Source organism: Rhincodon typus, chromosome 16 (assembly GCF_021869965.1).
Source record: "Rhincodon typus isolate 14 chromosome 16, sRhiTyp1.1, whole genome shotgun sequence".
NCBI classification, from domain to species: domain Eukaryota; kingdom Metazoa; phylum Chordata; class Chondrichthyes; order Orectolobiformes; family Rhincodontidae; genus Rhincodon; species Rhincodon typus.
This window is the reverse complement of record NC_063347.1, coordinates 15,459,417-15,473,366: the sequence shown is the minus strand read 5'-3', so window position 1 is coordinate 15,473,366 and position 13,950 is coordinate 15,459,417. Positions and strand designations below refer to the sequence as shown.

The 13,950-nt window shown below is 42.9% G+C and overlaps 1 protein-coding gene across 2 annotated transcripts in view; it reads left to right on the top strand.

Moving 5' to 3' along the window:
* plxnb1b (plexin b1b) overlaps window positions 1–13,950 on the top strand; it is a 247,365-nt gene that overhangs the window by 144,736 nt on the left and 88,679 nt on the right. For both annotated transcript variants that reach the window (XM_048606323.1, XM_048606322.1), the window contains exons 4-8: window positions 903–1,085; window positions 6,132–6,260; window positions 8,237–8,337; window positions 11,698–11,830; window positions 13,267–13,423. In XM_048606323.1, coding sequence (XP_048462280.1) covers window positions 903–1,085; window positions 6,132–6,260; window positions 8,237–8,337; window positions 11,698–11,830; window positions 13,267–13,423 — 703 coding nt within the window. The remainder of the gene's footprint in view (window positions 1–902; window positions 1,086–6,131; window positions 6,261–8,236; window positions 8,338–11,697; window positions 11,831–13,266; window positions 13,424–13,950) is intronic.

Here is a 13,950-nt window from a genome sequence, read left to right as displayed (position 1 = left end):
TCAAATTACCTGGTTAGTGGCAGCGTTTAGTTCCTGTTCTACGGTCTGCTGTAGAAGCAGGGAGTCGGCAGCTTGAGTGCCTTTTGGTGACCTGTCTCTCACCTGGGATCATTTTCTTGGCACACAAGTCAACAATGAGTGAGGAATGCTTCGTTGCAGCATTAACCAAGCCATTAAAGCCAGCGTAAGTAAATATTTCCCAAATGTATAAAGAGAAAAGGAATGGACTGAAGCACTTGGAATTAGATCAAAGGAACAGATGGAAAAAGGACTGATTTTTTTTTAGCTAAAAGGAGAGGAGAGGCTTTGTTAGGAATTTTAAAAATGGTGAATGGTTGAATGTTTGCTTAAACTGATGCCTGTTTATTTATTTATAAGTACAGTGTTTGTGCTGAAGCAGTTCGGCCCCCGCTCAGGCAAGATAGCAAAACCATGTAATTAAAGCAACCCGAAGTTTCCATGTTCTGACAGCCTCCTGTAATTGTTAGCATTGCCAACAGCTGAGTATGTCTCCATGAAGACTGGATTTGGCCTGAAATCAGCAAGTCTTTTAAATTGGTAAGCGCAGAAATGCGCAAAGTAATTGGCACACTTTAACATATGCTCAATAGCACTGCTCTAATTGGCACCTATAGTGATCAAAAATCGTTTACTCAATTGAGGTGAACCTGACACGCTGGAAATTGTGCAATAAAAGTATGGACAGCATCGTGCATCTGTAACTCATTGCAGGAAGCCAATGGAATGGGTACAGAATGAAAATCCATTTCTTTACAAGTCAGCTCTTAAAAGCCACTGTAAAGCAGACCGCATTTAACTTTTTGACTCGTCATTTTAGTAATTGGTTCAGCCTTTAAGTAATCTGATCTGTTTTTGTTCCTCTTTGCCCGGTCTTGCCGTAGGACACTCTTAATGCATACCCATGTGGTTATGACCACACGCCCAGCCCAATGGCCAGCTGTATTCCGATAGAGGCAGCTCTGGTACTAAAGGTTGCGCAGGGGCACCTGGTAGCGGTGGCAGTGACTGTGGAAATGGAGCATACCATCGCCTTCGTCGGAGATGCCAAGGGCCATCTCCATAAGGTAAGAGCAGGAATGTTGTCTCAGATCAGGTGAATCCATCTGCAGGCAGGCAAGAAAGATTTAAACATTTGGTTTGTGTTAGCTCTGAATAATATCTACAGCTTTTAGAATTGGGGTGCAGCTGTCAGCTGAGAGGGCTATCTCCTTGTGTAAAACAAGGGAGTTGCCTTTTTTAATATAGCACTTTTCATGTCTGCAGCATCATCCCAAATTCCTCCACAGCTGATCAGAAATACTTTGACGTTTATTCACTGTTCTAGGAGAAAATGTGTTTTCACACGACCCTCAATTCTGGAGTTGTTGGCTGGTTCGCCGAACTGACTGGTTTTCGTGCAAACGTTTCGTCTCCCTCTCGGTGGCATCTTCAGTGCTGTCTAATTTCTGTCGAAGCGCTGTCGCTCTGTCCTGCTCTGAATTTACCCTCGATTCTGCCCATTACTCTGTGGCTGGCGAGGAATGCTAATTTAAAATTATTCCTCAGTTGTCAGTGGGCTGTTTAACTATGGAGGTCCTGTCCTGCTTTGCCTTTGCAGGGCTCACTGAACCCTGACTGGAATTTTACTCCTGCTTCAGGTCACAAAGCATTAAAGCTGCCTCACTGCCTAGTATTGAGCGTATCAATTTTATCCTTGAGAAGTGGCTCTTGTAGCTCAATTCAACTCCAATAAATAAGGGTTGAAATTATGGAAGCACTAGCAACAACCTTCCAAATCTGCTCCGATACAGTGACGCTACAGGACAGGAGAATTGCAGATGTTATACCTTGTTCCAAAAAGACCTTGGAAAGTACATTCCAGTCAGTTTAACTTGTTTGTGCAGAAGCTTTCAGAAATAATGATCTGGGACAAAATGAACCATCACTTGAACGGATTTGACTTCTTCATTGAGAAAAGCCAGTGCATCCCAATTCTAATATGGAGTACATTAGGGATAGTTTCCTCGAGCAAAATGTCATGGACCCAAAAACAGAAGTTGCTGGGAAAGCTCAGCAGGTCTGGCAGCATCTGTGAAGAAAAAAATAAGAGTTAACATTTTCGGGTCCAGTGACACTGTTCTGCGGGAAGGGTCATCGGACCCAAAACGTTAACTCTTATTTTTTCTTCACAGATGCTGCCAGAGCTGCTGGGCTTTTTCAACAACTTCTGTTTTTGTTCCTGATTTACATCATCCGCAGTTCTGTCAGTTTTTATGTCATGGACCCAACCAGGAAGCAGGATATCTTGGTTCTGATAATGTGTAATGAGGCAGGTTTAATACATGACCTGTGAATAAAAGATTTTCCCCCCAACCCCCCAAACCCTCCCAAAGAAGAAGTGATCATAATGTGATAGAATTTAATATTAAATTCTGAGAGTGAGAAACTTGGGACAGAAACAGCTGTGTTTAACTTAAATCAAAGGAACAACAATGTTTTTTGAAGAAGTCTCAATCAGAGTGGATAGAGGGGAGCTAGTAGATGTGTTGTATTTGGACTTCCAGAAGGCATTTGACATAGTACCTCTCAAAAGGTTAAGTCATAAGGTAAGAGCCCATAGTGTTGGAGGTAGTTTATTGACATGGATAGAGGACTGGCTAATGGACAGAAAACAGTGAGCGGGGATAATGGGTTCTTTTTCAGGTTGGTGACCTGCGACTAGTGGAGTTCTACAGGGATCATGGCTGGACCTACAACTGTTTATAATATATATTGATGACTTGGAAGGAAGCAAATGTACTATAGCCAAGTTTGCAGACACTACAAAAGTCGGTGGAAGGGCAGATTGTGAGAGGATCGCAGACCGGTCCAGAGAGACATCGATTGATTAAATAAGTGGACAAAAATTTGGCAAATGGAGTACAATGTGGGAAAATGTGAAGTTCTTCACTTTGGAAGGTAGAAAAAAACAACAGTATTATTTAAATGGAGAAAAACTGCAGAAGCTGCAACACAAAGGGACCTTCAGGTACTTGTACATGAAACACAGAAAGTTAGCACGCAGGAACTCTTTACCATAGAGAGCTGTGGGGGTAGAGTTCTGATGTATTTTAAGGCTGAGATGGATAGAATCTTGATCAGTAGAGGCATCCAGGGTTATGTGGCTAAGGGCAGTCCCACCAGTTTATTGTTCAAGTGCCCATTCATTTGAAATAAATTTCAAAATGACTTAGGTGGGAAATGAATGCAGATGGGTGTGAAAGTGATTCTTTCTAGTAGTGGGAACCAGGAGAGGCAATTTAAAATAAAAGACATGATTGTGTAAGTGGTGCATGATCAGAGGCACCAGGAAGTGTGCGTGCACAAATGGTTAAAGGTGGCTGAGCGGATTGAGAAAGTGGTTAATATCGCACACCAGATCCTGAGATTTGAAATCAAGGCGTGGAATACAAATGTAAGCGAGTTCTGGTGAACCTATAATAAAAATTGGCTTGGCTTCAACTGGAGTATTGTGTCCCATTCTGGACACCACACATAAGGAAGGAAATGAAGGCGTTGGAGAAGGTGAGGAAAAGTTCGACAAGGATGTTTTGCTGGCTGAGGGACTTTCAGTTGTGTTGATGGATTTGAGAACTGGATATTTTCTACTTGAGGAATAGAAGATTGTGAGGAGATTTGATGAAGAATTTCAAAATCAAGCAGTGCCTGGAGATAGGTGGGGAGAAACTGTTCTTGCTGAGAGCAAGGTCAGAAACCTTAAGGTGAAAGGCAAAAGAACAAAAAGCAAGCGAAGAAGAAATGCATTGTGCTCTAATATTGCTAGGTGTGATTTGTGATCAAATTTTATCTGGTCATGGTGATTTGAAGTGCCTTGTGATTGCACTGAAGTTGCCATATAAGCATAGAAACTAGGAGTGGGAGCAGGCCATTTGGCCCTTTTATCCTACTGTACCATTCAATATGATCATGGCTGATCCTCTATCTTAATGCCATATAAATGCCAGGTGTTGTTTTGTTAAATTCACAGTGATGCATTTTAGATAATTCTGAATGAGTCACAGTTAATGACAGCATTGGCAAAGCAGGACCAGCTCTGTGACCTGTGCAATGTAAGTCTTTGTTACCAGCCAAAGCTGATGACGTTTGAGTGGTTTATTTTACAATAGACACAATAGGAAAAAATGCTTAGAACAGTGTAGACATCATAAAACAAAAACAGAAATTGCTGGAAAAGCTCAGCAGGTCTGACAGCATCTTTGGAGAGAGATGTGTGTTAGCGTTTTGGATCCAGTGACCCTTCCACAGAACTGGAGCCGAAATGTTAACTCTGATCTCTCTTTACAGATGCTAGCAGACCTGCTGAGTTGTTTTTTTAGCAATTTCTGTATTTGTTTCTGAATACCAGCATCCACAGTTCTTTCAGGTTTTTTCTTTAAGGCATTATGAAATCCTGCTTAACGTAGGGGTTGTAGGGAAGGTGTAAGCTGGGAGTGTCACATGTTTCTGGAATGTTTTTATTGATTTTCTGGGAGCCTCTTTCCCAGTGTTTGGTTAGCAGAATTATTTGGCAGATTGCATCTGGAAAAGTTGCAGGAATCACTCCATACGGGTTGCTCTGTGACCTTACTGCTGGCCCACAGGGAGGGTAGCTCAGCGGTTGCACTGCTGCCTCACAGCGCCAGGGATCGGGGTTCAATTCCAGCCTCAGGCGACTGTCTGTGTGGGTGCTCCAGTTTTCTCCCACAGTTCAAAGATGTGTAGGTTAGGTGGATCGGCCATGCTAAATTGCCTGGAATGTCCAGCGATGTGCAAGTTATGTGGTTTAGCCATAGGAAGTATGGACTCAATGGGCCAAATGGCCTTTGTGCCTACAGGGGATTGCAGATGACCAATTGTCTTGGACAGATTAAACACTTTGCAGATTATCACAGCTCTGTCAGTGCCCAAGATTCACTGTTGAAGATAACTCACCTGAAGCAACATGTGACTTTGTTTGCCCTGTTGTCGGGTCTGGACGAGTCAGGCTCATTTGAACTATGAGGCCCGTCCCTGTAACTCAAACCAGCTGTGTGTTTGAGATGGAATTGGTCTGTCTTTCTCAGCTGTATCTGCTGAAGAAGAATCTATCAACGTTAACCTATGTGAGGACATGCTTCAGAAGGAGGATTGACGAGGAAAATGGTGTGGATTTAAATGGCTTACAATCCATTTTATGCCTCCAATTATAAGATAACGCAGTCTAAGAAAATCTTCAGTGAATAGTTTGGGGGCTGAAGGTAGATCATAATTAAATCACACAAACCAGAAAGTTGCCGTTCAATGTCTGTGTGTATTGAGTTAGACTAATCTGTGTCTTGATATCAGGAGCACAGTGTGTGGTTTTAGCACATCCTGCACTGCAACTCGGGATTCCACAACCTGCCAGACCCCCTCCTGATCTCTCACTACCTTGAAGTGGAAAATATATGGCCATTCCTTTGCCAGCCCTGGATCAAAATTCCAGTCCTCCCCATCGAGCAGCATTGTGCCTGCATCCAACACACTACAGGCTATCACCACATTGTTGTGGGGCAATTAGAGATGGGCCACAAATGGTGACCTCACCAGCAATGCTCATTTTTGATGAACAAACGCTTTTAAAAAAGGGTAAAATCAACCTCGATCCTTGCGTCTTAACAGCTGCTGGAGAAACTGTGTATGTACATGTCCAGTGATGAATGATTTAAGCTTGTGTGAAGACCCTTTTGGCCCCATACACTGAAGAAGTTTTCCTGCTTCGGGACTATGATGCTAGCCCAGTACTCCAGAGGAAGTGGAAAGAATAAACTTAAAAATGGAAACAAAATACTCATCATGCATTTGCATTAATTTTCTCTTTTGAGAGAAGAGGGTTCAATTCCCATTCATTATTTCAGCTTTCCTGGACTGTTTATTTTTAAAAAAAAAAAAAAAATCTCCAGAAACAAGGGGCAACTTAACAGCTCCTAACCGGAGTGCGGTGTGCTAGTTAGTTCATGGATAACATCTAACTGCTGAAGCCTGTTGTTTGTGAAAATGGAAGGGTTTTCTTGTCTGTTGTGTTGACATCCAGCTTCATGAACGAAACAACTTGTTTTCTTCCACTGGCTTAGGTTTTTGTGAAGCCATCTGGAGAGGCAGAGCAATACGCGACACTTGTAATCGAGCCCAACGCAGCAGTCAACAGCGACCTGGTGTTTGACCGTGAGCAGAAGCACCTTTACGTCACAACTCAGTTAAAGGTACATCTTCTGAAGTGAAGCCAAGTGCATGTTTCAAGCAGTTTAAGACCAAGGGCAAGGGCTCCTAATCCTCCATCCAGTGGAACCACTGGTGCTGGCTGGGTCAGCAGATTGGGAATGGATGTGTAAAATGTAGTGTTTTACTCATAACCTGGGAAAATGAGCTAAAATGTTTCAAGCATCTACTGTATGATAAAAATGAGGAGATAGACAATGATTTGAGGAGCATTCCAGATTTAGACCGTTCATAACATAGTTCAAACAGACAGGAAATGAATTGATAGAGGGTAGGAGATGAGCAGGGAATTACATTGATGGTACTCCCAATCAGATGAAGCAGAATAAAAGTGGAACGATGCCTGTACTTAAAATATTCCCAAGTTTACATACGATATTGAACATCAGGGTGGCACGGTGGCTCAGTGCCTAGCACTGCTGCCTTTTGGTTCCAGAGACCCGGGTTTGATTTCAGCCTCAGGCAACTGTCTGTGTGGAGTTTGTATGTTCTCCCTATTTCTGCGTGGGTTTTCTCTACGTACACGGGTTTCCTCACAATCCAAAGGTGTGCGGATTAAGTGGATTGGCCATGCTAAATTCACCACAGTGTCCAGGGATGTGCAAGCTAGGTGGGCTAGCCATAGGAAATGGAGTTACAAGGATAAGGTAGGGGGGTGATTCTGGGTGGGATGCTCTTTGGGCAGTCAGTGTGGACTCAATAGGCTGAATGACCTGCTTCCACACTGTTGGGATTCTCCGATAATAAACCTGTACAGAAATGCAGAAACAATTTTTGGCTTCTGAAAAACGATGGAAGATCACGAGTTGCAGCAGGCAAGCTTCTGTTCGAGGAGACAAAGGGTTCAGTGCTCTACTCTGGTGAGGTTTCAATGCTGGTAGCTCAGCATGGGTCAAAGCTTTCTGTCAAATAAATTAATACTTGCCTTTGGCGTCCTTTTGATGAGTCTTGAATTTAATTTCATATTTTAAGTCATTTCCTCAACGTGACTTAGTGTGTGCAGCTGCAGTTGGAGGAAGGGAACCAGATCCTGATTGCAGTGTCAGTGTCAGGACTGAGAGAGCGATTCATTGGTTAGCAGAAGGTGTTATTCAGCAATGTTGGGGCAGAAGATTTGGATATGAATCCCAGAGGCTCAAGTTGTTAGAGATTTTCTTAATTCATTCATGGGACATGGGCATCACTGACTGGGCCAGTATCCCTTGTTGCTCATGAGAAGGTGGTGATGAGCTGCCTCCTTGAACTGCTGCAATCTGTTTCCTGTGGTCGACCCACATGTCATTATGGAGGAAGTTGCAAGATTTTGACTCAGCAATGCCAAGGGAATAGTGATGTATTTCCAAGTCAGAACGGTGAGTGGCTTGGACGGAATCTTGCAGGGTTGTGGTGTTCCCATGTATCTGCTGCCCTATCCTTAAGGATTCTATTAATCATTGGCTTGGAAGATGATGGAAAAGGAGCCTTGGTGAGTTTCTGCAGTGTATCTTGTGAATAGTACACACTGATGCTACTGAATGTCAGTGGTGGAGGAAGTGGATGTTTGTGGGTATGGTGCCGATCGAACGGGCTGCTTTGTCTTAGAGGCATCAAGCTTCTTGAGTATTGTTGGAGCTGTGTCCATCCAGGCAAGTGGGGAGTATTCCATCACACTCCTGACTTGTGCCTTGTAGACGATGGACAGGTTCTGGGGAGTCACTCAGTGATTTACTTGCTACAGTGTTCCGACCCTCTGACCTACTCTTGCATCAGTGCATTTCCACATGGGCTTCTATAATTACTGTTAGTCGGGCGCTGATGGGGGAAGGGCGGCCAGCGACCCTGTCATAGAAGATTGAAGCGGTCTGTGTGAGCCGCTGAACTTCCTTGCCTCCTCAAAAACGGAGGTTAAATTAAGGAAAATGTCTCTACAATAACACGTGAAGAACAGTTTTGTGTCACTGTTTATCAATTCTCATTTAAGGTGCTGAAGCTACCCGTGAGTGAGTGCTCCAAGTACACTGACTGCCAGTCCTGCCTCGTAGCGAGGGACCCATACTGTGGCTGGTGCATACTTCAGGGCAGGTAAGTCACAAAAATTGTGGTCCGATTATTCCATCCCTCAGATTTTGTCACCTTCACCGTGCATTCGTGGGTTTGAGATGTTAGCGAGAGGCTGCAGTGGGAGAAAGGTGGGAGCTGCTGAAATCGCTGCCTGGGGAGACATTAGCCAGAGGCTGCATAAAGATGGAGAGAGAGACGGTGGGGGTACCAGCTGCCAATGTAACTAACAGGAGGTACTGAATGCAAAGGTGCTGACAGGAAGAAGGAAGCAGTTTGTGAACTAAAAATGACCTGTGCCCAGGTGCTAGTTTGAGCCGATTTTAAACTGGTTTGAATTAGCTAAGTTCTGCAAAAAGTAAGAAAGATGAGGTAATGCAAAAGCCTTATTTTGGGCGAGAAATAATGAGGTAATGCTACCTAAGTCTCTGTGCCAGGGCCAATAAGGTAAAGGCATACAATAAGTGAATTAACCTGAGCCAACGGGAAGAAGACAGCACGACTTGAGAGAGAGAGAGAGAGAGAAAGAGAAAGAGAATAAAATGAAGACCCTGGGGCATGCAGGCATCAAACTCCAGAGACCAACCATAGCAGAAGCAGACCTTACGTCGAGGATGTGGTGATGATATAAAGTCAGCACGTTAGCCCTCGTCACCAGCAGCAGCTGTCCTGATCAAGTATTAGCTTTTATATTCTGACGACTTGGGGAGTGTCAGAGGACCCTAGAGGGTGTATAAGTTGATCCTAGTTTGGTTTGTGGCACAATATGTAAGGTCTAGTTTTGTGATAAAAAACATTTTAAGCAACACATCTTGTTTAATCTCACAAATTACTTTATTAGTGTATTACAAGAATTGACTCTTCTGCTCTCTGTACAAGGTGATAACTGTAACTGGCGTTCTCTGGGCTCCCAACAACACCAGGATTTAGCTGGTAGCTCTGTATTTTTGGAGGTGCTCATTTTAAGCCTGTGCTTGTCTGTCACAAGGGCAGACACACGCAGCAACAAAATGAGGGAACCTTCCTGGAAATGGTGAGGCTCCATGCCACTAATCTCAGTAATACACAATCATAAGTAAGATGAATGTTTAGCACAAGACTTCACTTAGCAAGGACATTAGCTGGCAATGTCATCCGTTGACTCCATCTATACTTGCCGCTGCATCGGGAAAGCAACTTACATAATCAAATATCCCTCGCACCCCGGTTATATTCTCTTCCACACACCACTTCTGTCAGGCAAAATTATAAAAGTTTGTACACACGTACGAACAGATTCAAGAACAGCTTCTTCCCTGCTGTTATCAGACTTTTGAATGGACCTGTCAAATGTTAATATAGATCTCTCTCTGCACCTTCTTGGCTGCTGTAACATTGTATCCTGCACTCTGTTACCCTGATGCACCTGTATAGTACGATCTGCCCATAAAACATGTAAGACAACACTTTTCACTATACCTCGGTTCATATGACAGTAATCAATCAAATCATTGCTTCTCATGCTGTGATTTGCAGTACACATCAGCAATTCCAGCACAAGCCCAACGTTCTAGCCTTGCTATCGGTGATGTGGAGGTGCTGGTGTTGGACTGGGGTGGATGAGGTCAAAAATCACACAACACCAGGTTATAGTCCAACAGGTTTATTTGAAGACACAAGCTTTCGGAGGCTCACTCCTTCTGACCATTGACACCTGAAGAAGGAATGGAATCTCTAAAGCTTGTGCCTTCAGATAAACCTGTTGGACTATAACCTGTTGTTATGTGATTTTGTGACCTTGCCATCGGTGATACGTTGCAGTTTTGGGTCTAACTTTCACTCTGTCTTCAAACGCTTGCTTCGGGCTGTTCCCACTTGTCAAAAAATGATATAGAGAGGAATGTCTCTTGTAAACTTCTATAAGTCACTGGTGTTGTTAAACAGGTGGCCACGTGAGGATTCTGAGAGACCCCATAAGCACTGTAATTTCACGAGCTAAGTGCATTGGTCGGGAGTGGAAGATGGATTTTAATTAAAATAAATGTCATGGAAAATGCAAAATCTGATGCACAGGCACATATTAGGAATATTAGCAAAACTAGGAATGCATTTTAATGTTATAATTCATCATTCGCTGAAAATTTTCAATTAGTACAAATCTACAAGCATTGGGATATAATTTGAGATTGTATGATTATAAATTAAAGCTTTTTAAGCCATTTATTTTTCAGTAATGGGACCGTGTTTAGAATTGTGTGCAATTCATGACATTTTATTGTTTGAAGGGGTCTGGTGATTCGCTAAATGGTCAGATTTAAGGGTCCAGCCTACACGTGTCTGCTTGCAGAAATCTTTATATCTTGATTGGAAAATTGAAAAGAATAAGACCTAACATTTTTAAGTATTGAGAAGAATAGGTGAATATGTGAACAGTTTATTTAAATTGGACTATGAACATGGAGGAACAGGACAGGGACGGAGAAAAAAATGAATGAAACTTGAGTGAGATTAGAGATCAGAATAATTTCTAATCTCCTGTGAAATAAATGAAGGTGGGATTAAATTTTAGCAAAACAAAGCTGTGTTAGCTTTTAACTTTAAGAAGTTGATAACTATTGAAAGACCTTTGAAATGCTGACATTTCACAAAGTATTGATGATCTGTGATGGTTCTTGCAATTGGACAAATGTCATGTCAAAAGGAAGAAAGGATGATGCAAAATGTGATAGGTAGGAGAGCATTTTATGAATTCCAACAGTGAAGCTTCAGACACCAGGGATGTATGTAGGAAATTCAGGGTTAAACCCCGATTGTTTGCAGTCCTTCACTCCTATAAGTGCTTCCAGTAGGAAAAGGACAGGTTTATAGAATTAGCCCAATAGTATGTAAATTCTTTAAGTAACCTGGGAGAAAGGACATATTTTTAAAAGACAGTGTTCTGGATGAGTTCAATGGAGTCCATGAAATAGTTAAATCTGGGATGTGACCAGTGGGTCAAATATGTGATCTCTAGCTTCCTGTGCAAAACTCCCTGCTCGATTATCCACCAAGTGCATTCCTGTCATGGTCACTTCGATCACTGCCTCGAGCTGCAAGGTCAGAATTCTGCCAGATTATTATTATTTGAAATGGGATGGTTAGTAAGCTGCAACAGTATGGAATTCACTTTTTGAAGCTCTTGAATATGTTGGCGATGTGCAGTCTTCAGTACTAGGGAAGAAGCTGAAAGATCCAGCAATAATTCACTGAACTTTGTTGGAGCTGACCAATTACTTCAAACATTTGGATAAATGTGTTCATTTCAACAGGACTTTGCATTCCTCTCACTGTTGATGCTTGCGCAACTTGATGGCTCAATATGAATGTACTGCATGGTGTTGATACAGCCTTCTTTTCTACCAATAGGTGCTGTCGGAGGTCAGAGTGTGAAAGGGCTGAGGAAGGTGTTCAGTGGCTGTGGAGCTATGAGGAAGGCCGACAGTGTCTGAGAGTGCAGACTCTGACCCCAGCTAATATCAGCAGAGAAGAGCAAAAACAGGTGAGTGTGTGAGTGGATGGGAATGTCAGGATGCAATCAATAACACATCTTGTTGAGCATCCATGTGGTAAAATTCCTTGGTGGCGGGGTTAATAATTTCAGGCATGCGAACAAGAGTAGAATTAGGTATACTGAGACTGCTCAAAGTCATTGTTCCAGAAAATATTTAGACAGCGTAATTTCTGTGGACATAGGTGGTACATCTACCACTTGTTTAGAGATTTGTATTTGAACAGAATAGTCAGTTGAACTGAGGCCCGAGCTCCCAACATTGTCAGTCTATTTAACTCCGTTTCCCTGGTAAACAACAAAATGTGGTTGCTAGGTACGCAGAGCATAAGCACTTTAATAGGGATCTTAACAAAGTTATGGACTATCTTCAGTTACTTCAAGGTTAATAAACATCTGGCCCATTACTCATTCACTAAAATTACAATTTCGTAAGGGCCCAAGTATCTCTACTTTAGTCTTAATGGCATTGGGCAGACGAAGCTGAGACCACTGACATCATCTATCATCATCTTGCTCTGTTGCCTTGATTTTTGGGCATGTTAAGGCTGCTTTCCAAAGCTTGTATCACTCTCCTTGAATAAGGAATTGTTCAACTTTGCTGTTAACTATTTCAGCCTTGTCTGTGTTAGGGCAAATGCTGTATCACTAGCAAGCCTCTTGCTAACACAATGAAGCTTCAGGTAAGCTTACCCTTTAAATTGTAGTCTCCTACCTCTTTGTTGTCATACCTTAGTTCTGCATGTCCACCTCATTGTATTACTCAAATACTAATTTTAAAAATGTGATGTATCTGTTTCCCTCCTGTTCTCCAATTGTCTCTGTTTGGAAACAAATTTTACGGTAAACAGTGATCAGCTTCCAGATTCTTCCACATTGTAAAACTCCTGCACTCTGAATAACATACTCAGTGAAATAACCCCACAGTGGCCGGTATTGTGCCAATAAGTCACCCTTTATTTACGTCTGTGTATTCCTTGACACTGGTCTGGCTTCCTCAGAGCTGGCTCCTAGAATGCATAGAACCTCTGGCACTCCTGTTTATTTTTTATTTAATTTAACTAACTTTTCTAATCAACCTGTTCAGAGCTGTTATTGCACTACTCTGGAGCAGGTGGCTCTTGAACCTGGGCGCCTCGGTCCAGCAGTAAGGACTCTATCTGTGCACCACAAGACCCCCTATGGCACTCCTGTATATATCTGTCAACCAGGCTCCCAGATTGGACCAGGTTAACAACCCCAGTCAAGGAACACTCCTATTCTGTGAGATTCATCTGGCTTACCTCATTCCAATCACTGCATTCACAGTTCGATATGTTACCAACGAGCAAGTATCAACATGTAACTGAACAATGATTGCCGTACAAGACATGACGTTGTGGGATGTTCTCCTTTATTCAAGTTGTATTTTTCTGCCTTGTCCCTAGGTATTTGTGAATGTCGCTGACTTGCCTGTTCTTGCCGAGGATGAGTCTTACACCTGTCTATTCGATGATTACTCCAGTCCTGCAGTCATTACCGAGAGAGGTGTGGTTTGTTGGACCCCCAACATCCAGCAACTTCCTCCAACCAAACCCGGAACAGGTGTGTGTCAGAAGTTTCAGGGAGCAGGGATCTGATTACCAATAATAATAATACTTTAACATTGTCATTAGTGTCATAAAACTGCAGTGGAACAGTGCCAGAATTCACTGTTTGAGTTTTCATGTAAAGTGTGATGGGTGGATAATTTGGAGTGATTAACAGTGCACTGTCTGATGGGTGTCTGAATGAGCAGAATACTATAAAGAGGCTGCTGTCCAGACTTTTAAAGTGAAGGTTTGTGAAACTTTGAGGAAGTTTACATGCTCCCATTCCAGACACACACAATGCTGAGATTTAAGTTATTAGAAGGGTTATTTAATGATGCCTGTGAGAGATTCGCTCGCTCTTGCGCTGTCGCTCGCTCTTGCGCTGTCGCTCGCTCTTGCGCTGTCGCTCGCTCTTGCGCTGTCGCTCGCTCTTGCGCTGTCGCTCGCTCTTGCGCTGTCGCTCGCTCTTGCGCTGTCGCTCGCTCTTGCGCTGTCGCTCGCTCTTGCGCTGTCGCTCGCTCTTGCGCTGTCGCTCGCTCT